The 27,525-nt window shown below is 41.2% G+C and overlaps 1 protein-coding gene across 1 annotated transcript in view; it reads right to left on the minus strand.

The window, feature by feature from the left end:
* Window positions 1-331: 331 nt before the first annotated feature.
* The window catches only part of LOC136313985 (uncharacterized), a 601,801-nt gene continuing 574,607 nt past the window's right edge, over window positions 332-27,525 (minus strand). Inside the window, exons 4-5 of the mRNA XM_066244308.1 lie at window positions 3,667-3,840; window positions 332-496 (exon numbers count right to left, since the gene is read on the minus strand). Of these exons, the coding sequence (XP_066100405.1) occupies window positions 332-496; window positions 3,667-3,840 (339 nt within the window). The remainder of the gene's footprint in view (window positions 497-3,666; window positions 3,841-27,525) is intronic.

A 27,525-nucleotide genomic window follows, 5' to 3' on the forward strand; every position in this document is an offset into this window, starting at 1 on the left:
TTACTTGGTCAGCAAGAGGCGTAGCTGTATTCTCAGATTTCTACATGCTACCAAGCTCATGTTAACTAAGCAGACATTCGTGGGGTACCTGGATTCCTCAGTCGCAGGGGAATGGAAGCACAAGGGGGCCTTTTGCATCATATGCACCGACTACACAAACATCACATTGGCTGACGTCCTTGTAACCCCGGAAATTAGTTACAGAGCTGGAAATCTTCCACCAAACTAGAAACTTAGAGGAAAGGGCCAGAATCACACAAGACTGGCAGAACATTTCTAGTTTCATTAAAGGCTACTAAATTATATGACTCGAGAAAAAAAAACTGGCAATCTAGTCAGACAGGAATTCCGTTTCTGCGGTTTTAACCACAAAACCTCTGTGGATCTTATACTGCATGACAACGATGAACTCTGCTCTCACATTCTGAAGCCCCAAATATTTCCCTAGTAATTGGTTTGCAATATGGGTCCAAGTAAAAATGAGGAGGTAGTCATCCTTTGGGGATGTTGTCAGCTTAATCCAACTCTCAAAATCCTCCTATACTGAATCTCTGGTCTATTTTCAGATAATATCACTCCTTTTTCAATGTGATAGGAAAGTTAAGTGAGTACGGATCTTGAAGTCAAGAGTTCAATGCCCATCTGATCAGGCATGGAAGGAAAATTTGAAAGAAATGCTTAAATGTTGAAATAATGGAAGCATGCCAAGTAGGCTTAAAATTGATCCTTAGAGTGTCTTTGAAATCAAAAGTACAACACCCATGACTATTTCTTATAGATTTTCTAATCGTTCCCTTCTATTTTTCACACTTGACTCAATTCACTCTCCACGGTGTGACAAAAGAAGTAACAGCTTCTAGATTTTGAAGTATAAAAAGTGGATAGACATCCTGGAATTATTCCAATGGTTTCCAGGACAGAATAGAATCTATTCTTCATTCCTACCCCTAGACCTAAATCAAGCATCATATAAATACAAGTACTTCTCTAAAGAGCAACCTGCACATTTGAATTAAATGATTACAAAGAGCTCTATCTGGGGTGCAATAACTGTCCTTAGCATGTAAATAACAACATAGGGATAAGAATTATGTCCGGAGGTCAGACAGCCGACGTGTAAATCTCAGGCCCCACTGCTCACTATAACACTGGGCAAGATACTTAATTTGTCTGAGCATTATTTCATTCATATTTTAAATGATAATAATAGCATGAACCTTTTAGGGGTACGTTGAATGTATGTATAGTTTACCCCTCAACAACTCCTGGATTAGAGGCACCCACCATCCATGCGGTTGAAAATCCACACACAATTCAAGTTGGCCCTCTGCCTATGTGGACTCCCAACCCAAGAGAGAATGTGCCACATATAAAATACACAGAAAGATAGTTCGTATAGACCTTAGAAACTGTGCTAAAAAATATCAGCTACTTTTAGATAACCTTGAGGTCACTGAGAATATGAATGAAAATATTTTATTAAATTATATTTGTCATGATTAGCTTGACAGATAATGACTGAAGAAAAAGACCAATGAGACATTTTAAATAGTAATCTAATTACTACAGAAAATTGAATTCAAAATATATGTAAGTTGGGTTTTATTTATGATTTTTTATTATTATTATTTTGAACATAAAGGGATATACAGGAAGTCTTCCTCTTACTGCAGAAGTTCAGTCTGTAGTAAGAAGAAGTACCCCCCCCAACACACATGCATGCATGTGTATATATGTGTATGTGTAAAACTCTCCTAATTTGAACCCCTGGTTCCCTTTCTCTGGTAGAAATTCTGGTTTCTACCAGAAAATTTTAAAGTAGCCAGAGTCGTAAAAGAATTAAATTATGTCCTATAATTTCTTTACTTAAAACACTCCACTGGTTTTCCTACGTATCTAAATAAAATACAAGCTCTTTATTCCAGATTATAAGGGGCCACTGATTCTGGCCTCTGCCTTTCTTTCTGCCCTACCCCTCTCTGTTCTTTCCAGATAAACTCTAAGCACACTGGCTTCCCCTCTGGGCGATGAACATTCAGGCTCGAGTCTGCCTTGGGTCCTTCCTGCTGCTTCCTCTGCTGGGAACGTTCTTCCTCCTGAGCTCTGTAGCCTTGTTTCTCTTTCTTATTCAGGTTTCAGATAAAACGTGGCCTCCTCAGTGAGGACTTGGAGGACCATACCATTTAAATAGTCACCCAGTCATTCTCTAACATCTCAACCTATTTTGAGTCTTTGCATAGCATTTAACATGACTGCATACACTTCTGGTTAGCTTGCTCCTTTTTATTTAGTCCCATGTATTTATATAATTACCAGCTTTCTGTTCTCTAGAATAGAAGCTCCGTGAGAGCAAGACTTAGTCTTGTTCGCCCTTGTGCCTCTTCCACCGATAAAAATGCTGGAATATAAAATTTAAAAAAGCCTAATAATGCTTCATAAATTGTTGTTGAAATAATGGATGAATAAAAATAAAGAATGGTTATTTAGGTTCTTTTCCCAAGTAGTTTCAAAAATGTTGCTAACATTGGTCTTACGCATACATCCTTGTTACATGTCCAATAAAAAGCCAAACGTTTAATTATTGAGTCAAAGGTTGAAATTCTGACAGTTGTTTCCCAAGCACCTTTTCAGAGTTAGGTCAATTTATATTCTGGGTGGATTCTTTGAGTCTTCTCTTAAGTGTTTTTATCATATAATATTGGAAACATATTTTCTTAATTTAGAAGCTTGGGACACTTTATAATCCCATAAGCTTGAAATGCAACCTGAACAGCCAACGTGCAGAAGTCTGCATGGGCCTTGTACGTGGCTGAAGAACCCAGGTCTACAATTACTGACAATGGTAGGAAGAACTATGACAAGCATGCATGACTTACTTGCAAAGGTCTCTGATTACCCAGGAGTCATGTGTTTGGATTTTTTTGCAGTAAACAGAGGTCTTCCTAATCAATATTCATTATGATCTTTTTCAAGCATGTGAATGTCATTTGACAACAACAGAAACCTTAGTCATCTTACTGGGACACCAAAATGCATGATGGCAGAAACAGGTACTCTATTCTAAAAGGCTCCCAAATTCTGTGATTTTATTTCTCCCCAGTAAAGATTGATTTCTCTTGCCCTTAGAGTCATCTATGCCAACAACTTTAGAGTTCTGTGTAGCAGGAACTGGAAAAGACCCTACTGATGAATTTGCATGTATATGTGAATAGCTGTTTAACCACAGCAACAAAGCCATCGATGCATGTGGAAACATACAGGCTCCATGTACTTCTCTGTTCCGTTTTGAAAGATACCCACTCTCCATGAGAAAGCAAGGACTAAATTCTAAGCAACAGCCAGGAGGATGCCAGAAAATAAAGCCAGAGACATAGATACATTCAGCCTCCACACCACCATTCTGAAAATTCTGTCGATCTATCTTACCTAGAGATAACTTTAAATGAAATCAATCTTCAGCGCAGATCATCCAAATCTACACCATTTAAACACATCAGGACACTCCCCATCGCACACCACTGTTACTCAAGAGCAGCATATTCTTGCCTTAGAAGAGGTACAGCACTGTGGATGTTGCCCAATTAGTAGAGAGACACCCATTCTGGATTCATAATGTACCTGGATAAAACAGCCAGCTTTCTAAAGAGAGAAAAACAGGGTACTTACAGCATGGTGTCCAGTACAGTAGGTGTAGCTGGCGTGGGACTGGTAGTGCAAGCTCGCTCTCGGGAAGGAGTATGTATTCCAGGCTGGTTGGCTACTGTTCCACTGGGAGCTGAAGCCAGGGCTCATGGTCACTCTTGACTTACTGGTTTGATAGGCTCTCACTGTGGAGCTAGACTATCAAAAAAGAAAAAGAAAAAATAAATATGATGTAAAGACAGCTCTGCATAAAACCCAAGTCAGATACACACACACCACACACACACACACACACACACACACACACACACACACACACACTAGCAGCAGCAGCTACAGGCATTCTCTTATATGACCATGGCACAGAACTCAGCCTGTTAAAGGAAATGGCTGATTCCTTAAAAGGAGATATTAAAGGTTGCACTGATGAGGATAAAAGTGTTTTCTCACTATTATAATTTTGACGAGCACAATGGCTCATGGAAATTGATCTTCTTGAACACAGTTTTCTCTAATTGTAACATGCAACTCCATCCTTCAGAAATGAGAGGTGTTTTAGAGGTGACAGCAACAGTAATATTTTCAGTTACATAAATTTCCTTTCGTCGCAGTATTTGCCTTAGACATTTACCATCGGCCTCATCTGAATGCAGTAAGCAAAGATCGGTTGATGATGGTTGCACTGAGGCACAGATTGGTTCCTGACACTGAAGGGTCTTCAAGATCCACAAGTCTATTGCTCTGCTGAGGAGAGACCCGTAGCAATAGGACATACTTTCAATATGTCACCATTCTACTATTTAAAGATGCAAAAACAATGGAGGACTTGAAGTTGTCATTTATCCCAACGGGCCCTACCAATGTAGTTAAAAATAGGGGAATTGGAAAATATCAATCAATTTTCCAAATGTTAAATAAATCTGCTTGTTCATAATTGTATGTAACATAAAATGAACTGAGAACAAAACTTACTGTATCTTCTGTCCTCAGATGACCATGGCATATAAGGCATAGAATAGTTTCTTTTCAGAGAGCACTTTCTATCATCAAATTGCAATAGCCACTTGTCTAAGTCGCACAGTAACTTTCACAATAAATTCTATTTATAAATCTGTGGACACATGCCAACTCAATCACTGGGAAAAAATGTGCTAATCCCATTGCCATTGTATTCAGGAAACATAGTGGGGAAGAAACTTTTATCCCAGATTGTGTTTCCCATTGGGCTAGATTCTGATACCATTAAATACTTAGAGGAACAACTTTTATGATGACAGATTTGAGTATCTTGGGGTAACCAAAAGTAGTAAGGGCTGCAGCAATTCAAAGGCATTAGACCAATTTCTCCTGTAACATCTTTAAAATATTTGAAAGAGAAGAGAAAATTTAAATCAGTAATTTACTGGTAAACAATTTGAAATATTTTAAAAAAAATTCCAAAAACTGGAGAACACAGCTTTGTTAAGGTAAACAGACTTATTTGATAGCTGTTGCCACTCTTGTGCCTATCATCACACTATGCGTGCTTTTCAGGTGTTCAATAGCTCGGTGAGATGTACAGGTACAGCAATACGAAGGTATAAACCTCTGCTTACCTGCCCAGAACAAACCTGTGCTGGAGAAGCAATAGTGGAGGTTTATAACACTAGAATATCTGTGCTTGGTTCAAAGTATGGAAGCCCGGTATTTAAAAAAAAAACAAACCCTATTATTTTTGCCACATACACAGTCAACTTCAAAGACTAAATAAGTCCACCTAAAAACTACTTTTGGCCCCCAAAGTGTCGTGGTTTTGGCTCTGCATCTGTGGTCGCTTATCACTCTCAGGAGCTCAGTCGGTTCTATAGGTCGGTCCTTCAAGATTAGAAATGGTTAGGTCCTCTATCTTTAGATTAGCCCAGGGATCTTAAAAGTCTTGAAAACATAGTCAGTGTGAGCACAAGTCAGTTTGTAAACACCCTCCTCATCTCTTAGTTTAATCTACTAGTTTAATTACGTTCCCAAATAGTTTCAGTCTCTCCTCAATGATTTTATTCATCGAGACCTTCTTCATGCAAATTATTTTTTCTCCCATTTGGGCAGAGTTCATGCTCAAGTTATACCTCTTACTTGGTCTTATTCCTGGTGCCTCTAGCTGATGCTGACTCTTGCCTTCCCGCTGTCTCATAGCCCTTAAAGTACAGCTCTCACAGTGCAGCTCCAACACTTTAGCATGTGGTTGTGTTGCTTTCTACTCTTCCCTATATGTGCAGATTCCAGCTCGGCAACCAGACCGAGAGCCTAACGAAGTCAAGGTCATGTATCACCTTCCCGACAGCTCTAGGAGTCATCATCTCTCCTGACCTTTGACAGCATTAACAGTGTTTATCACCACCATCATTCAGTCATCTTTCCCTTTTACCCCATGACCATTCTGGGGCATATTCTTGTCTTACCTCTTTATCTCTCTTTTTGTTCTCCCTCAATGTGTTCTTTATCAAGGGCTTAATCCTCAATTCTGTGTTCTTCACTCTTTTAACTTTCTTCCTTTGTGATCTTATTCATGACCAAAGCTTTAAGTATTATATCCAAGAAGATGACTCTCAGATGTACCTTAACAGTCCAAACTCTTTCCTAAATTCTAGTCCCAAATCTTATTAAACTATCTACTAGATATGAATGTATAACTATCAGTTGCCACAAATGGAACCAAAGTTTAAATTACTGTGGATATAATTAAGTGAATTAATCGATCCACTCTAAAATTTCATCTCCCTTTCCTTTCTTCGTTTCTGATCATGTTAGGACAATATTTTGAAACCAACTGCCTTGATGCTTTAGAACTACTTGGACTCATTTATCTGTGCAACTTTCCATTACCAGTGTTGCCAAAATCTATTGCATCTTTTCAGTAGTTCTTGAATTGATGCTATCTTTACCATTCCCATGACAACTACCCATTTTTAGGATTTTATTAGTTTATATTCGTCACTAAAACTTCGTTCTACCTTAAGCCTTGATTGATTCTCCACCATGACACTATGTTAGTTTTTTTCTAGAAACTTGCTTTTATTGTGTTACTCCCAGCTGGAGAATGGCTCTCCACTACCCATGAGAAAAAGTCCAAACTTCCTAGACTTTCATTTGAATCTTTTTAATGTGATGCCAACTAACATTGCAAGGCTTATTTTTTATACATTTCCAAGCTCCAGAGAGATTGCTACTCCAGGTACGATGCATATGTCCGTGCCATTGTTACAATTCATCTACGTCCTCAAATGTCCTCCCCTCTTCTCAGTTCATACTTCAATATCCCCACCTTTTCTAGAAAACCTATTACAACTCTCAGCCACCAGCCCATGGGGCCTTCTGTTTCTATTAGGCACTAACAGTACTGATTTTCTGCCATATTCACTTGGTCCTTTCATCATTTGGGTGGCTACCCAGGAAATCAAGGCCATAACTTCATCAGCATAACTCATCAGTGTATTAATTCATCTCTCACACAACAATTATTGTGTCCCAACACACATCTTTGGGGACAGGCATCTGAGTTGTGTTTTCCAGAAGAAGATCACAATGCAAGAACTTGAGTACAAGTATCGTATTTTTTGCTCCATAAGACACATCTGACCATAAGATACACCTGGGTTTTAAGAAGGAAATTAAGAAAATAATATTCTGAACCAAATGGTGTGTTAAAATATTTAATAAAATATACCACAATAGGCCCTGGCTGGTTGGCTCAGTGGTAGAGCGTCGGCCTGGCGTGCAGGAGTCCCGGGTTCGATTCCCAGCCAGGGCACACAGGAGAAGCACCCATCTGCTTCTCCACCCCTCCCCCTCTCCTTGCTCTCTGTCTCTCTCTTCCCCTCCCACAGCTGAGGCTCCATTGGAGCAAAGATGGCCCGGGCACTGAGGATGGCTCTGTGGCCTCTGCCTCAGGCACTAGAATGGCTCTGGTTGCAATGGAGCAATGCCCCAGATTGGCAGAGCATTGCCCCCTGGTAGGCATGCAGGGTGGATCCCAGTTGGGCGCTTGTGGGAGTCTGTCAGACTGCCTCCCCGTTTCCAGCTTCAGAAAAAAAAAAAAAAAAAAATATATATATATATATACACACACACACACACACCATATATATACCACAATAATATTTCAACAATGTAAACTCAACAGCAGTATTAACAACCATTAGCACTGTTATTAACAAATAAGAAGAGACTTTAATGTTCAAATACTCTTCTAGTTGTCTGGGAACCCCAGGAACTCATTATCACTAGTGTCAGAATTTCAGAAGCTCAGACAGATGCCGGGGTTCTGCACACCACTGTGGCGGGTATGATTATGCTCCCGCTGGTGCTCATTCTACATATGTTTACCCACGCAACGCCCCGCGGCCGCTAAAAAAAAATAAATAAACATTCACTCCATAAGACGCATGGGCATTTTCCCCTCCACTTTTTTTTTTAATTTTTATTTTATTTTATTTTTTTATAGAGACAGAGAAAGAGTTAGAGAGAGGGATAGACAGGGACAGATAGATGAGAAGCATCAATCATCAGTTTTTCATTGTGTGCTGTAACACCTTAGTTGTTCATTGATTGCTTTCTCATATGTGCCTTGACCACGGGCCTTCAGCAGACCGAGTAAGCGACCTTGAGCCAGCGACCTTGGGTTCAAGGTGGTGAGCTTTGCTTAAACCAGATGAGTCCACGCTCAAGCTGGCAACCTCGGGATCTCAAACCTGGGTCTTCTGCATCCCAGTCTGACGCTCTATCCACTGCGCTACTGCCTGGTCAGTCCCCCCCCCCCACTTTTAAGGGCAAAAAAGTACGTCTCATGGAGCGAAAAATACGCTAGTTCTTTTTGGAAGTGATCCAAGAGGAAATCAGTATAATAGGAAATCTAACAGAGAAAGGAGAAGCCAATTAAGTTTGCTTCACTGACTAAATTATTACTGTGGAGAACTAAGGCTCAGTCCCTTTGAGAAACTCTGGGAATAACTGTAGAACATGCTTCAGAGTTATTCTATTCAAAGAACAAAAAGGTGGGGCTAGATATTTAACCTATGATTCCCATTCACCATTGTCTGAGAGCTGTGTCTGGGAGCATTAATTTCCAGGCATTTCTGGCCTATCCTACCATAACCCAAAAGAAAGTTCTTACAGAAAGAGTCCCAGGAGATTGTTGACAAGCTCTGGACAAATACATGATATATTTTCATGGGCTGTTAACTGGATCACTCCCTGACCTTTCTTGTCCCTGCCTTAGTGCCTTAGGTAGTAACTACATTTTCCTTTTGCAGGACTGAGAGCAGGAGCTCAAAAATATTGGTCAAACTTGCTTCACTTCATTACCATTAAGGACTTGAAAAGACAAAAGGGGATACTGGGATAGTTGATAAGCACGACGAAAAGGTGCTCAACATCGTGAATCACCCAGAAAATATAAATCTATATATAATAAGGTATCAGTTCATACCCGCAAGAATGGCTAAAACTAAAGAGATTGACAATAATAAGTGCTGATGAGGTTACAAAGGACTGGGAACTCTCACACATTGTCAGTGGCAGGATAAAATGGTATGGACCCTGCTTCATAGGTCCTTATAAAATTAAGCATACTTCCATCTATGACATAGCAATTCTAGCCACAGTTGTTTATATAAAAGAAAATATATTTACACAAAATTAATTTTAAGAATGTATTCAGCAGCCTTATTTGTAATAGTCCCAAACCAGAACTTACTCAAATGTATGTCGACAAGGTAAATGGATTAAACAAATATTAGGACACATTCATGTAATGAGATACTACTTGGCAATAAAATGGAACAAACTTGTAATATATACAACAACATGAATGCATCTCAAGATTCTGATACGTAGAAGAAGATCAGGAACAGTAGACTAGATGGATGATTAACATGAAGTTCAAGATGAGAAAAACATACATAGTAATAAAAATAAAAATGTGTTTGCTGCGGGGAGCTAAGGGAATTGATTAGAAAGGGAAATAAGGTAATTTTCTAGGGTGATGGAAATCAACTTATTTTGGGTGATCATTACCTGAATGCATACATTTGCCAAAACTCATTAGACTGAATCCTTAAGATCTGTGCGTTTTATTGTTCAAATTGTATCTCAAGCAACGAAAAATGATAGCCATTGCACAAGGCTGATTCTGAATTTTGTATGTTAATGGAGGGTAGAGATGGCTCAGAAAACTGGAGCCCAAAGATCCAAAAGTCCTAATCTTTTAGACCCCATAATTGGCTAATCTGAGTTCCGCTATCTTTTCCCTCCTTGGCACGCCCTCTGAGAGCAATGCCAGGGAGCATCTCACGGCCAAAGGCAGGCAGCCAGGGAGGAGAGCAGAGTCTGAATAAAGAGCTTCCGAATAAGCAAGAGCTGGCAGCATCATCCAGCGTCTGCCAACAGATCTGGGGGCAGGGCTGCTGGAGCAAGAAAAAATGGAACACAGCACAGAACGGGGGCCCTGTTACATGCTTCCAGAAATTACACAGCTCCAGGGAACACTTGCTGTTCTCTCTACTTGGTCAGCACTGGAAAACAAAAGGAAGCTAACGGGAGGGGCAGAAGAAACCTACACTAAGAAAAAAAAATGCAATGACGTAGAAGGAAATAACTAACGCCAAAATCTCTAGACACAACTGAATAATTCCACAAGAGAAGATGGAGACATAACCCTTACATGCAACTGACTACCTATCAGTCACTGACGTCCTAAGCATTTTATATTTACACTATGATGACTCATCTATTACTCATAACATGTTTATAAGGAAGTTGCTATTATTGTCTGCATTTCATAGGTTGAGGAGACTGAGGAAGAATGAAATGAGGTAACAAAATATAAGGGCATCTAATTACTAAGCAGGTCAGGTGATTCAATCCTAAGCAGGAAACTCTGTAACCCATGCTTTCAGCTCTGCTGTCTTACATCGGCATAGCTGATGTAAGAATTCTAAGATTCTAAGAAAAAGACTGTTTGGGGTGTTAAGGGGGAGGAGTGGGAAGAAATCATTATACAAATCAGGAGGGGAGGATCAGTAAAAGTGGATTAGAAAATGAGGAAAGCTCAATATTAATGTGTATTATAGGGATCTGTGGTAGAAGGAAAAAGCAGTGGATTCTAATGAGGCTTCTGAGAAGTTGTCAAAATGTCACCCAGAATTTTGCACTGAGAGATGGGAGGCTGGAATGTTTCTGGGCTGATTAAATGCTAACCTCCAGAAAGTGATCACCAGCAGCCCTTCCAAGCTGTGCGTGGACATGGGTGAGTGAGCTCCCTTGGCATCAGGGGAGGCCCTGGGGCAGAAAGTGGGAAGACGCACAGGTAAACTCAGGGAGGATGCTGGCAATGCTTGGTGAACAAGAACTGTCCATGATAACAGCAGTTGAAATCAGCCGAGCCAGAGATGGGGTTGGGGGAACCACCTCTCCACCTCTGTGAGACTGCATACAATGGCAATCATCTTGGTAGCAATGTTCATAGAAACCATGCTGCTGTGTGTCTTTCATGCAGTGTCTCTCTGAATCCTCAGAACCAGCTAATGACTTAGGTGCTGTTAGCCACATGTTATTGAAGGAACAGAAACACAAAGAGTTTAGGCAACTTGCCTAAGGATACACAACTAGGAAAGAGACAGAGTTAAGAATTAAACGTTCAATGGATGTAGAGCTACAGTTGATTATATAATTAGCAACAATCACCTCCAAAGAATAAGGCAGGCGTCCCCAAACTATGGCCCGCTGGCCACATGCGGCCCCCTGAGGCCATTTATCCAGCCCCCACCACACTTCTGGAAGGGGCACCTCCTTCACTGGTGGTCAGTGAGAGGAGCATTGTATGTGGCGGCCCTCCAACAGTTTGAGGGACAGTGAACTGGCCCCCTGTGTAAAAAGTTTGGGTACCCCTGGAATAAGGCTTAGGAATGGACCATACAATCCACTCTGAAGAATAAATGAAGGGGAAAACCATTACAAGGATACACTAATATAAATACTTAAGGTCAACAATACAAATGGGCACAAAATTCTTGTGTGATACAGGCATGAGCAACACCCACTATCAGGGAAATAATACCATCGTTCATGTTGGTAATCTTGCTATCGTATGATAACGCACTAAAGTTAACTCAAGTTCACTTATTAGTGATGGCACCATAGCCAACTTCAACTGCCCACATTTGTCTCCTTTAAAAAGCTGTCCAATGAAGCCTCCTCAGCAGGAAGATATTACAAGATGATTCGAGAAATACAGTCAATAAATTTATACTAAAATTAGTTTATGTATATTCCATTGGCAAGCAAAAATACTGCTAAAGTTAGTCTTAAGGAGAATTTATAACCTTCTTAATAAATACTATTAAAATGTATAGATTATATTGCATGTACAGGACTAACAGAGCAGAGACTGCTATAATAAGTATTGTGGTAAGCTTGTTTTAGCAGCCCCATTGCTCTTCCCATAACCCCTACTAAATATAGCATATGCCTATACAGACCTGGTTATTTCAGGTGACCTCCTCACGATCCAACCTAGGCCAATCAGATGACTTCCCTTGAAAATAGGGAATTGCCATTCAATGACTCATAAATCTCCACTGGGCACTGGAACTAAGAGGTGATGTAAAGGAAGAACTGAGGTTTATTAATTTTTTATTTTTTATTTTTTTTGTATTTTTCTGAAGCTAGAAACCGGGAGAGACAGTCAGACAGACTCCCGCATGCACCCGACCGGGATCCACCCGGCACGCCCACCAGGGGGCGACGCTCTGCCCACCAGGGGGCGATGCTCTGCCCCTCCGGGGCGTCGCTCTGTCGCGACCAGAGCCACTCTAGCGCCTGGGTCAGAGGTCAAGGAGCCATCCCCAGCGCCCGGGCCATCTTTGCTCCAATGGAGCCTCGGCTGCGGGGGAGAGGGGGGAGAGACAGAGAGGAAGGAGAAGGGGAGGGGTGGAGAAGCAAATGGGCACTTCTCCTGTGTGCCCTGGCCGGGAATCGAACCTGGGACTTCCATACGCCAGGCCGACGCTCTACCACTGAGCCAACCGGCCAGGGCCAGGAAGAACTGAGGTTTAGTTGCACAAATGTAGAAACAAGAAAAGCTCATCTCAAAAGAGGTGAGTGGTATAAAAATGAGAGTAAGGGGGGGGGGATAAAGTATAGATAGTAGCAGAGACGAGAGACGCTTGTCTGAAGGAAATAGAAGGAACCTTTCAGATCTGGATGACTTTTATAGTTTTTGGCTCCAGTCTCTTAACAATAGGTGGCTGTACTCCTGACCCTGGGCTCCATAAGATATTCCTGAATCCAGATACTGAATCCTTCCTCCCCGCTTAGGTGATCTGGAGTATACAATGCAATGGAATGACCACTGATCGTGCAAAGTGAGGGAGCAGACGTGCAGGAAGAAGCAGAGGGAGAGACTACGTGGGGGAGGTGCACAGAGAAACCAGGGCCTTTCTGGTTCCTATCAGACCAGTCACGTGTTTCCCGGGAATCCTGGGACCCATTCCAGTCATTTCCCCTTTGCCTTCCCTCGCTTGAACGGATTTCTCTACCTAGCAACCAAATGGTTTCTCTTTGTTCGTGTGCCTTCACCTTCACCTGTAAAATGTATTTTCTGTTCTTCTCCTTAGCCTTTTTATTTTTATTTATTTATTTTTTTGTGACAGAGACAGAGAGACAGAGAGAGGGACAGACAGACAGAAAGGGAGAGAGATGAGAAGCATCAATTCCTCGTTGCGGCTCCTTAGCTGTTCATTGATTGTTTTCTCACATTTGCCTTAACCGGGGAGCTACAGCAGAGCGAGTAACCCCTTGCTCGAGCCAGCAACCTTGGGCTCAAGCTGGTGAGCCTTGTTCAAACCAGGTGAGCCCGCACTCAAGTTGGCGACCTCGGGGTTTCAAACCTGGGTCCTCAGTATCCCAGTCCAATGCTCCATCCACTGCGCCACTGCCTGGTCAGGCTAAGCTTTTTAGATCAGCATTTCCAATTGACCTTAGAGATTCAGTGACCCATCATTGAAGACTTTAAAGTTGTTTCAGTTCTGAAGCATGAATCATGTAAGTAAAGATGAGAAGCGTGAACTAAACATTACACATAAATGATGACATTCTGGGTCAAGCCATTAGTGTAAAACACAGCAAAGTACACAGGTAAAAGATCAGTCATCAGGTTGTTAAAGATTTGATTAGAAATATAAAAAATCTAGCTTCTACTCCTAAAAGCACTGTTTACTGTTGTAAAAGGTATCCACATCTGTATTTTTTTTTATTATTCTCTTTTCTTCCCATCATTAAATTTATTTTTAGTATCACATTACAAATATTGTGATATGGGCCTGACCTGCGGTGGCACAGGGGATAAAGCATCAATCTGGAATGCTAAGGTCACTGGTTCAAAACCCTAGGCTTGCCTGGTCAAGGCATATACAACAAGCAAGGAATGAGCAACTAAAGTGAAGCAACTATGAGTTGATACTTCTTGCTCCCCACTCCTCTGTAAAATCAATAAATAAAATCTTTTAGAAATGTAAAAAAGATCTATTGTGATATTGGAGAATTAGAAATGTTTATACACACATCAACAGGTGCACAGACGGACCCGTGCACATACATGCCCATGCATACATATGCACACACACACATAAATTTCTTAAGTACCTACAATGCATTTTTTGGTACACAAATGTCAACATGGAGTTCACAGAGAGGCTAAATGACTTCCTGTGTGTGTTTATTTCCATACTGCCCATGAGGAAGTCTAAAAAGAATAGTTCCTACCCAACAGCTCTCAGAGTTTCAATAGGTTTTTCAAAGTTCCCTCCCCACCCCGTGCCCCAAGCAAAGGATCCCTGCTGTGTAGTTTCTAAAGATTTCACTCAGAACCAGCTGAAAACAGAGCCTGAAGGGACAGTAAAACCCACAACAAACCTCTCTTTGCACCCTCTGTGGGACAAGTGGCGACTTTGTTCGTTTTCAAAGGCCTGAGAGAGGAGGGAGGGAGAAGCAGAGAGAGGAGAGAGAAAGAGAGAGAGAGAGAGAGAGAAACTGACCCTATGGTATAAGAAGCTTCTTTCAAATAAATCCTTTTAAATGGATCTAAATCATGACATTCAAAATTAAGGAGACTACACAAGGAGATGGGGAGAAACATCTAAGTTCTGACACCCGTTGCCCAGAGGAACAGAAAAAAGTCTTCTCTCTTCTGGCTGACCTGTGACCATTTGTAACATTCCTCAGAGAAGGGTCTCTGGCTTGGGCTCTGCAGATCCACTTCCGTGAGGAAAAGGAGGCTTTGAGGGGTGGTATGTTTATTGTTACTCCTCTGACACGGGACTCTCTTATTATTTTTTTCTAGTATTTCTCTCTCAGTGACTTGTGAATATAAAGCATCGGAGTGAGCTTTTCTTATCAGAGGCCCTTTTTATAAAGTAATCATAAAACACGGTGCTTTCTGGCATTTAAGTCTACTGTTACTGGCTAGCTTCAAAACATCAAAAAGTGGAATGTGAGGAGACATTTTGCAGGCTCTGTGGACACAGGTTAGGGCTCTCGCCAGCCACTCCAGGGCCTTCCCAGCCCCCACTGAAGACTAGCCCTCCACCAGCCAGATTACACCAGGTGACTCCCCCACTCACTAGTATTTGATTGGACCAGGTTGTCACCAGACCCACTCTGATTGATCAGGTGCCCTCTCCTGGCCACTGGGCACTGCCACTTAGCCACTAGTAATCCTCTATTAGGAAAGAGTAAAAGGAAGCTCTGTCCTCAATTAAGAACTAATTATTATAATGATTCATAGTGCTTTGGAGACTGGAAGGAAGGTTTCTGGCATGAATGTGAATGGAAAGGCACTTTAACATTGTCTCAGTTTCTTCTATATATTAATACTTATCTGGGAAAGCACCAGCTCACTCAAAGCTCAGGGCTCTGCTCACTCCCAGCTCTGTAACTTTGGTCAAATCCTTGCCCCTTAGGATGCTAGCAGGACCGTGCACATTTTCGCAGGATTCAGAGTGCTATTATAAGGACTGTACTTTGTTTTTAATTTCTTCCCACATCACCTCAACTTTTGTTTGTCCCCTATTTGACAGAGTCATCATGGACCAGGGTTACGACTACACCTGCCGGAAACAGCGATGATTTCTAAGCAGAAACTACTAAATCATGACGTTCAAAATGAAAGAGGCCGCACAAGACGATGGGGACCAACAGCTACGTTCTTACACCCATTGCTCAAGAGGAACAGAAGACCGTTCTGAACCCTTACGTCAGAGCTCCTAAGAGCCCGAGGGAGCAGAATGTGCCTTGGCCCCATCCAGTATCCTTGGGGCTAACAGGGAATGGAGCTGTATGCCTGGGGCAGAAACTGCCCACTCGTTCTGCACCTGTGTAAGCTTCCCAGGCCTACGGAGAGTGGCCTGTTGCTAGACTACTTGCCGGGTTGGAAATGCTGCCTGCAATCAGGACCAGCACAATGATTGAACCTGATGTCCTTCCCAAAGGTGGAAGAGTTTGGGTATAAATGGAGAGTAAAAGGAATAGTAGCTGAGGGTGAAAGAATGGATAAATGGTCAGATAAAGAGAGAACGCCAAAATTAGGTAATAACACATACACACACACACCACACACACACACCACACACACCACATACACACACACACACACACCACACACACATACACACACCACAGACACACATACACACACACACACACGAAGGTTCAGAGCAAGAGATGCTATTGTCTCTCAGCTCAATCACAACAGATGCCTGAAAGCATGAAGACACATTTGCTGAGGCCACTCTTGCTTTTTGGAAGCTGATAAGCTCAAATGAACGCCTGCCAACCTCAGTGGCCTTGCTCGGGACACATTGTTACATGATACGGTATTGACTGAACTAATAATTAATGATTGAATGGGATTCTAACCATGTTCCAGTATCTTTTGAAGTGTATGTTATTTTACTATAAAGGGACTGTGGCCAGAGACCAGGGGGCAAGCTGTGAATTTTCAAATAGGAAAAAAATATATATATATCAATATATAAATTATATCTATCTATATCTATCTATATATTTATATTTATATTTATAATTTATATTTATGGCGCAGAGATTCTAAGTCCCTTAGAGTTTTCTGGATGATAGGAGTGTCTTTTGTTTTTAACGAGTTGACTCTTGGTTCGCTCCTGGATGGGGCTGGTCATCAGAAAGACCAAGCCATGATAGGAAGATGAGAATTTATAGCCCTTTTCCCAATTCTCTGCAGAAGGAAGAGGGGTTAAAAATATACTAATATTTGATCACACCTATATGACGTTGTCTCCATTACAATCCCCAAAGTAAGGAGCTTGGGTCAGCAAGCTTCCAGACTGGTGAACGTATAGAAGTTCCCAGAGGCAGAATGGAAGACTCGGACCCCTTCCCACATACCTTGCCCTACACAGCTCTTTCCGCTGGATGTTCATCTCTGTCCTGTATCATACCCTCTCAGAAGAAACCAGTAATCTAGAAAGCAAATGGTTTTTCCTGAGTTCTATGAGCTGCTCTAGCAAATTAATCAACCCCAAGGAGGAGGCTATGGGACCCTCTAATGCAGTGGTCCCCAACCTTTTTTGGGCCACGGACTGGTTTAATGTCAGAAAATATTTTCACAGACCGGCCTTTAGGGTGGGACGGATGAATGTATCACATGACCGAGATAAGTGTCAAGAGTGAGTCATAGACGGATGTAACAGAGGGAATCTGGTCATTTAAAAAAATAAAACATTATTCAGACTTAAATATAAATAAAACGAAAATAATGTAAGTTATTTATTCTTTCTCTGTGGACCGGTACCAAATGGCTCATGGACCGGTACTGGTCCACAGCCCGGGGATAGGGGACCACTGCTCTAATGTATAGTCATTGTGTTAGAAGCCTGGCACTAACCTGGACTCGAGATGGGCCTCTGAAGTGTATGTGGTGATAAGGAAGGTGGGGGATGAAGGGGAAGTCTTGTAGGGCTGAGCCCGTAACCTGTGCCATCTGACCCTGTCTCCAGGAAGACACTGTCAGAATGGAGTCCAATTTTAGGACACCTCGAGGGTGTCGCAGAATTACCGTACTTGGTGTGGGAAACCCCTCCACACACTGATGACCAGTGTCAGAAGCGGAGTGTGCTGGATATGTAGCAAAGGGGACGCAGACCTGTGTGTTTGTTCCTCCTCCACCTTTGCGTGTCTGTTTCCCTTCCTGGACACTTGGACTAATCACAGAACCGACCTCCCCTCAGGGTCATTAGGATTAAATAAATTAATAAAACATTTCATAGAGTGTCTCATACTCATTCAATGGCACTAACAGCTATTATTGAAATAAAACACTACTATTCAACACACACACACACACATACCTTTGAAACTAGAATTGGCGAAAGCCTTTTTTCCTTCCTTCTTTTCCGTTTTCCTTCCCTTCACCTTCTTTTCCTCCCACCTCTCTTCCTCCCTCCCTTCCTCTCTTTTCTCTGAAATGAAACAAAGCCAAAAACCTAGCAGAGGCTAATTTCTTTACATTTAACCATTGATTCTAACACTTCCTTTGCTTTTCCACACTACAAGTCACTGTGCAGCTCATTGCTGGCTCACTGCGCACTCAGCGAGCCCAGCACACTCTGCTCCTGCCTGGGTGTGTTGGAGGTTCAAGTCGCACAGAACAGCCCTGGAGGACACTCCCGCAGCCCCCGAGTGACCGACACTGGAATGGGCTGATTCCCTAAAATGAAATTAGCCTATAAAAATGACAATAAGATAAATGGAAAATGATTCTAACAAATCGTTTCATGTCAAGAGGTAAGCTTTTTTATTTTCTGTTTTTTTTTTTAAGAGGAATTTCAATGCTAGACCATGAGTGATGCTGGGGCAGGAGATAAAAATCTTCTAATCTCTGCTACTGGAACCATACCTAACACACATGGGTGTTCCAAATAAATCATCTACCCATTCACTCATTCATTCCACTCTTACTTAATGAGGGCCTTCAACAGGCCAGGTCTTTTATAGAGGCTGGGACAACAACCAGGAGAAAAAAATAATAGAGATGAATAATTATCAAGGAGGACAAGCATTGAATAAGCACATAAATGGTGACATAATTACTTTAGTAGGGAAATACATAGTAAATGAGAATATAGAGCGGGGGCCCAACCACGACGTGGCTACAGGCAAGGAGGACACAAAGCAAGGTGTGCACACTGCAGGGTGTGAATCAGAAGTGATATTTAAAATAGTCTCCCAAAGAGAGGGAGGAGTGCTCCAGACAAAGAGAGGATGGACCTACAGAGAGAGCAGCCGGTTATGTGAAGGTTTAGGGAGCACAATTCCTATAAGAAGTTCACTGTGTCAAGAATTAAGGGTGAGGCCTGACCAGGCAGTGGCGCAGTGGATAGAGCGTCAGACTGGGATGCGGCGGACCCAGGTTCAAAACCCCGAGGTCACCAGCTTGAGTGCAGGGTTACTGGCTTGAGTGAGTGATCACAGACATGACCCAATGGTCGCTGACTTGAGCCCAAAGGTCACTGGTTTGGAGCCCAAGGTTGCTAGCTTGAGTCCAAGGTCATTGGCTTGAGCAAGGGGTCATTTACTCTGCTGTAGACCCCGTCTCCCATCAAGGCACATATGAGAAAGCAATCACTGAACTACTAAGGAGCTGCAATGAAGAATTGATGTTTCTCATTTCTCTCCCTTCCTATCTGTCCCTATCTGTCCCTCTCTCTGTCTCTCTCTTTCTCTGTCACACAAAAAGAGTTAAGGGCAAAGATCAGGTTCCCAAGGGTTGTTCTTCAGGGGAAAAAGGCTCAAGGGACTGGGGGGGGGGGAAATAATAATAAACTTGGAGAGGTAGTGGGGGCACATGTCCAGAAGGATTTTAGGAGTTCAAATTTGCACCCAAGAACAAAGAAAGGGTAATCAGTGAAATATTTTATCAGTTGGGCAAGTGATTGTATTTAATAGCAGATACTGGGAAGTCTCTGGAAATGTGATGGGGCAAAGTCAGATCAAAGGGTAGAGAATTTGATATTAGGAAAGGTATTCAATGGTACAGACAAGAGGTGACAGTGGCCTGAATCAACATGAGTGCAAATAGATAGAGCTGAGATATATTTAGGAGGGGACTGCCATTAGGACCCATGGGGAGGCAGGAAAGATGTGAAGCATCATAGATGATTCCCAGGTGATAGATGACACCGCCATTCATTAATCTAGGGAACACGGAAAAATGACCGTCATTATGAGGTAGGAGGGTGTGAAAGATAATAAATGCAACTGTGAACATATTGAAGCTGAGATGTCTCTGTGTCTGCTATGCAGAGGGGACTATGGATTTGGCATTCAGCAGAACACTGTGGGCTAGAAACTTAGGATTCATCAACTAAAACCATGCAAATGGACTGAGTTAAAAAGGTAGAAAGCTTAAGGCTATGACCAAAGATATTAGTACACGCTTAAGGTGATGAGCTAATTCAATTAGGCCCAGTATCCAAAAGATGAAATTCCCACAGGGCAAAGACATAGGGGTGGCTTATTAGTGGAAAAATTCTATAAAATTACTGTTGCATGCTGCAGAGTGTGGCCAAGTACCAGCAGTGGTTTGCCCTTGGCATCAAGCTTATTCTAATATTAGTACCACTTACAGAGTTCCTACTTCAAAGGACGTGGACCATGGGGAGTTTTCATTCTAAAGCAAACAATATAGTTTCGACCTGCAGTGAAAAATCATCAAGAGATTGAAACACCAAACTGGATGTCAGAGAATTAAGGGTAGAGTAAGAATTGAATCTTAGTAGAAAACAATAAAAGAAAATGGTAATCATCACCCAAGAACTGCCTTAACTACTTGATAGTTTCATTTTTATTTTCTCCAGGAAATCCTGCCAGAAATTATGTCTTCTCAACATTGTTACAACTTACACTGTAGCATGTCATTATGCATTTGTTATACAGTATTTCATCATCTAATTAAGTTACATGTATTCATTGCTACCTTACTATGTTCAAGGTACTCTGTCTGCTAGGTTCAACAAAGGCACCAGGAACTGACAGAATCTCATTCTAATTAAACTTTCTATCTACTACAATACATTAGTGGATACTCAGAAAAAGTATCCACATTTTAAAAAAAATGTGTTTACTAACCTTTTGGAATAGAAATCATACTAAATTTTTAATTGCTTTACTGAAATGTGAGCTCTTCGCTAAATTCGTATCCGTGACCAAACTGCAATGTAAATATCGGTGCGTTTATAACGAAGCACCACCACACAGGAATAACATTACTCGGTGGGATAAGCAGTTGTAGGAAACCGGCAGTTTGGTGGAGAAGCTCCGTTCTGGTAGGCCATCAGTCAGTGACGAGTCTGTAGAGGCTATATGGGATAGCTACCTAAGGAGCCCTAAAAAATCTGTGCGTGAGCCCACATCGAACTGCACTGAATAGGTATGAAACTGGGAGAGTTTTCCTTTTATTTGGTGCAGATTTCACATTTCTGCGGACTTATCCAATTTGTTGTCCTTCAGCTGATGTTAATTGCTCTTTTATCTTTATTATCAAATAATTTTGTAACATATCTTTCATATTTGTTGTATGGGCCACAGGTATAGCTAAGTTCAAAAGTGCTAGAATATGTGTTTGTGCAAGAATTTATATCTTACCCTGTTACACACACACACACCACCACCACCATCTTTTAGATTAGGGAGTTGGCAAAGTTTTTCTGTAAAGGGCCAGATAGTAAATATTTTAGTCTTTGTGGCCCATACAGACTTGGTGGCAATCATTCAACTCTGCCATTATAAGGCAAAGTGGCCATCAACAATCTGTCAATGAATACGCCTGGATGAGTGCCAATAAAATTTTATTTGCAAAATCAGGCAATGGCCAGGATTTGGCTTGTAGGAGTTTGGCAAACCCTGTTTTAGACTGTCATTTTTTTTTTTTTAATTTATCTCTGTACTTTTCCCAACAACTTTCAGAATGCTATGAAAATAGAATGCACTGAAAGGAAAGGCTTTGAATCAATTACTATATATATATATATATATATATATATATATATATATATATTATGTGATTACAGAAAACAATTGATTTTGAAAGTCAAAGGGAGAAAAAGCTCACGGAGACGGCAGGTCTATAAAACACTGGTATTGATGAGATTGATAGAGAAGAAAAATGTGTTTTGGTACAATAAAGTAATATATCTATCAGTACTTTGTTTTGTCTACCTACAGATATCCAACTGGAAATACCCTGCAAAATAAAAATGGATAAGTCTAAACGTAAATTTAGAAAATTATAGGGTAAAGAAGCATATTTTTGACCACGCACTCCCCCAAAAAGCAAATACTTGAAATTATTTTAAAAGATAATATTCCTGGGGAACAAAGTCAAACTAACTAAATAAAAATAATCAAAAGGCTAAAACCAATGATGTGGGTTCATCTTAAGGGAAAAGCCAATTTTCAAGTATGGGATAATAGGACAAATTGTCTCACACCCCACCTATTTATATTTCGAAAGCTTGGCCCCCAAATATGATACTATTTGGAGATGAGGCCTTTGGAAGGTAATTAGATTTTAATGAGGTCATGTGGGTGGGCTCTAGTAATGGGATTAGTGCCTATACAGTGTGTCCGTGAAGTCATGGTGCACTTTTGACCCGTCACAGGAAAGCAACAAAAGAGGATAGAAATGTGAAATCTGTACCAAATAAAAGGAAAACTCTCCCAGTTTCATACCTATTCAGTGCAGTTCAATGTGGGCTCATGCACAGATTTTTTAGGGCTCCTTAGGTAGCTATCCCATATAGCCTCTACAGACTCGTCACTAACTGATGGCCTACCAGAACGGGGTTTCTCCACCAAACTGCCGGTTTCCTTCAACTGCTTATCCCACCGAGTAATGTTACTCCTATGTGGTGGCGCTTCATTATAAATGCATCGTTATTCATGTTGCACTTTGGTCACGGATATGAATTTAGCGAGCCACAGAACACACTGAACTTCCCTCTGTACTGTCCACATCTTGACTGGCATGGCCGTGGGCTGCTCCGCTGTATACACGGTGTTATGTCATCATCTGTGCATGCGCACATGCTGCCACATCATCCTACAGAAACTGGGAGGGTTTTCCTTTTATTTGGTGAAGATTTCACATTTCTATCATCTTTTGTTGCTTTCCTGAGACCAGTCAAAAGTGCACCATGACTTTATGGACACACTGTATAAGAAGAGATACCAGAGAGTTTCCTCACTTTCTCTTTCTCTCTCTCTCTCGCCCCTCACACACACATAAGAACACAGTAAGGAGGCAGTCATCTGCAAGCCAGGAAGAAAGCACTCATTAGGAATTAAATTGCTCTGCACTTCCCAGCCTCCAAGACTATGAGGAATAAAGTCCTGTAAGCCACTCAATCTATGATATTTTGTTGTGGTAGTTGACTCATATAAAAGAGAAAGTTGGTTAATTAATACTATATCTAGTACAGTGGTAGTCAACCTGGTACCGCCCACTAGTGGGCGTTCCAGCTTTCATGTTGGGCAGTAGCGGAGCAACCAAAGTTAAATAAAAAAATAGATTTAACTATAGTAAGTTGTTTTATAAAGATTTATTCTGCCAAACTTAGTGAAAATCTGACATGAAGTACTTGGTAAGTAATTATTGTTATGTGCTTTGACTTGCTGTGATTCTGCTTTATAAATTTTATAAAGTAAAGTTACTTCCCTACTTTATAAATCACCATTACTGTAGAACTGGTAGGCGGTTAGAAAATTTTACTAACAGAGATACAAAAGTGGGTGATAGGTATAAAAATGTAGACTATCTCTGGTCTAGTACATTCACCTTTAAGGTAATTTTACTAATTAACTATCATAATTTTTACAAGTGTTCTGCAACATAAACAAAAAATAATAACTTCCTTCATTTCTTAGCTTATTTCTCTAGAGTTTGCCACTAATCTAATTCATTTGTTATCTTGTATCTTAATCCATACAAGATAAGATTTAGATAACATTTCAAATATGGAAAAATGGTTTAAAGGAATTAGGTGAGTACATATAAATTCATATACATATATAAATAAATAATATATATATGCATATAGTCATGCACCTCATACCAATACTTCAGTCACATTTACTTTGGATCAATCCCATTAGTGACAGTGGTCCCATAAGATTATAATGGAGCTGAAAAGCTCTTATTGCCTAGTGATGTAACCCTTGTAATATTGTAGCATGAAGTTTGCAAAAATCAACAAGGCCATGGTTGAGATGGCCAACAACTGTATCCTGCGTGTGGATGGGAATCACATTGAGGAGCCCCTAGCGGTGATTCCTGAGGAACTGACTAATGAGGACTTGAGGGAACTGGTACAGGAACACGTAGCTGAAGAAGAGGCAAGAGAAAAGGAAGCTGCAAGAGAAGAGAAAGAAGAATCCCCAAGGTAAGTTCACAGTAGAGGATTTCGCAAAAGCTTTGGCAGCCCTCAAGAAGCTCCTTAAAATGTTTGAGAACATGGTCTCCAACACCGAAAGGTTTTTATTAACAGAGAGAAATGTTCCTGGCGTGTTCTCAGCTATTAAGTGAATCTATGATGAAACAAACCAAGCAAACCACCATGGACATATTTCCGTAAAGAGTGATATCTCCTGAAGAAGAGCCTCAGGCAGGATTTTCAGGAGGCGGCCTGGAAGAAGGCACTGTTAGAGGAGACGACAGCTCACTCCATGCATGTTATTGCCCCCTTGAAGATCTTCCAGCGGGACATGGTGTGGAAGTGGAAGACTGTGGTATTAATCCTGACCCTGTGTAGACCTAGGTTAATGTGTGTAGTTGTGTCTTAGTTTTGAACAAAAAGTAGTTTATAAGTTAAAAAATATATACATTTTAAATAGAAAAAAAAAACTGATAGCATAAGAATATGAAGAAAAAATATTTTTGTACAGCATACAGTATGTTTGTGTTTTAAGCTAAGAGTTTTTACAAGAGTCAAAAAGTTAAAATATTAAAATATTTATAACATAAAAAAGTTACAGTGGCCCTGGCCGGTTGGCTCAGTGGTAGAGCGTCGGCCTGGCATGCAGAAGTCCCGGGTTCGATTCCCGGCCAGGGCACACAGGAGAAGCGCCCATCTGCTTCTCCACCCCTCCCCCTCTCCTTCCTCTCTGTCTCTCTCTTCCCCTCCCGCAGCCGAGGCTCCATTGGAGCAAAGATGGCCCGGGTGCTGGGGATGGCTCCTTGGCCTCTGCCCCAGGTGCTGGAGTGGCTCTGGTCGCAACAGAGCGACACCCCGGAGGGGCAGAGCATCGCCCCCTGGTGGGCAGAGCGTCGCCCCTGGTGGGCGTGCCGGGTGGATCCCGGTCGGGTGCATGCAGGAGTCTGTCTGACTGTCTCTCCCCATTTCAAGCTTCAGAAAAATACAAAAAAAAAAAGTTACAGTAAGCTCATTTTAATTTAATAAGAAAATAAAAATATTTTAAAATAAATTTAGTGTAGCCCAAGTATACAATGCTTATAATGTCTCTAGTACCATATCATAACGTCTTCATATTCAATCACTACTCACTCCCTGACTCACTCAGGGCAACTTTCAGTCCTATGAGCTCCATGCATGATAAGTGCCCTATACAGGTGTACCATATTTTCTCTTTCATACCATAATTTTATTGTGTCTCCTCTATGTTTAGATCTATAAAAACTCGCCATTGTGTTACAATTTCCCACAGTATTCAGCACAGTAACATGCTGTTCAGGCTTGCAGCCCAGGATCAATAGGCTGTAGCCTATAGCTGAGGTGTGTAGTAGACAATATCATCCAGGCTTGTGTAAGTGTACTCTGTGATGTTCACACAATGACCAAATTGCATAACGAAGTATTTCTTAGAATGAATGTATCCCCATTGTTATGATGTGTTATTACGAATAGACATTTGTATTTTTGTGATTGTGAAACAGTCACGATCCCCCCAGAGCTGTGCACCATGACAGTTTTTTTCATCTCTTCTCTTCCTCTAGTTAGCAGTTAGTGAGAGTTAGCTCAGGGGTCTCTACAGCTTCCAGAGAATAAGAGAGAATTGAGTAGGCTCTCAGAAGAGTATAAGAATAAGAATCAAAGAACTTGCAAAAAACAATACAGGTCTATTCATATATACCTGTAAATATATATATATATAATATATTATATATATTAGACATAAACACACATACGTACAAATGTTCACAGTGTGAATTAGAAAGAGAGATTGGAAGAGAATACGCTCATCATTGTCTACCACTTTGTGTATGTTATTTAATTCACCTTCACAACAACCGTCCATGAGGTCATGAGTTGGGGACTCTGGGCCAGAGCAACACATGGTGAAGCTAAGATTCAAAAATAAATATCTCCAGCCCCAGAACACATGTTCTTCATCCTGTTTGCTACATTGTCTTCTACTTAGTGAAAAAAAAAAAACAACCTCAGAGTCCAAAAAAAAAAAAAATTGGAACAAATAAAAGAGAGAGATAAAAGAAAAATGTATGGGAAAGGGCCTTGTAGAGCCATGTTGACATTTGGGAATGTACCGAAAAAGGGAACAAGCTGCTATCTGTGATTGCACAGTGATGATACCGAGAAGCCTGTTGTGGCGGCTTCTTTGGTGATGTTCTGTGCCAGGCCATGGTTTTTCTCATCTCTGACCCCTCGCTGATCTATTATCAGTCCCAATCGCTGGAGTTTCCACTGACATCATGGGGAAGGTATCTGGCCTGAAGGTTATTCACCCACGGTAAGCACACTAATGGCCAGTGAAAGGCAAGTGAGGACAGGCTGCTTCTAGAACATCTGTATTCAGGTCGCAGACATTACCGTGAGGGATGACTGGAGCTTAAATGAGGATCTTTCGAGAGGGAAACTGCTTTAAAAATAAACTAGCAATTGTTTGAATGTTGAAATCAAACTGACAAAGGCGTTTCAGTGATGCTTCAGTCACCGCGCTCGGAACAGATGGTGTCTCTGTCGGCGAGGAGGGGATTTGGCAGGAAGGAATCTCTAAGAGAGAGAGGACTTGTCAGATCCTGGAGCAGCGCTCAGACATCCAGGTAAGCGTCTGAGAAATGCCTGGAAATTCAGCACATTACTTTCAAAGTTGCTGTGTGAGTACAAAAGACAGATGGGGATTATCTGTATCCCATAGTCAGAAAACTGCCAATATTGCAGAATGGTTTGCAGGCTACATATCAGTAACTCTTTCAGGTAGAAACCTGGATTTGTGAAACTGATTTGGAAGATTTTTATTCTTCTTTGCGGCGTCTAAGTAGATAAGGTGGATTGGATTTCACAGTCATAAAAGGAAACCCGTGTGTCCCAGTTAATGAAGCGAAGCTCCCATTTGTTGTCACATTGGAGGTCACAGCTTTGCAGGATCAAATTCATAAATTAAAAAAAAAATATATATCTTCAGTAAACTATGGTTATGATTAGGCAAGGCATGCTAGGATGTTTGTATAAGTTAAAGTGTAAACAGTATTTACATTAAAAAGTAGCATATATCTAACAGAAACTATCACTAATGTGAAGAGTCTGCATGTGTGTGTGTCTGTGTGTCTGATACTTTCATTCCTTCCAGAATCTTCATCACAGGAAAATGTACAATTTTTTTTTGTTATTGTTTTAAAACAATGAGCGTGTAAACATCCCCATTCGCCACCCCCATTCATTGCTGCTGCCAACTGTGAACCTGTCCTTCTGAGCCATCCTCCAGAGCTCAGGTCTGGTATTCACCTATGATTTTCTAAATGCATCTCACCTCAACATTATAAACTTATTTGTTTTCAACATCAGAACG

The sequence above is a fragment of the Saccopteryx bilineata genome, chromosome 10, assembly GCF_036850765.1.
Source record: "Saccopteryx bilineata isolate mSacBil1 chromosome 10, mSacBil1_pri_phased_curated, whole genome shotgun sequence".
Taxonomy (NCBI): domain Eukaryota; kingdom Metazoa; phylum Chordata; class Mammalia; order Chiroptera; family Emballonuridae; genus Saccopteryx; species Saccopteryx bilineata.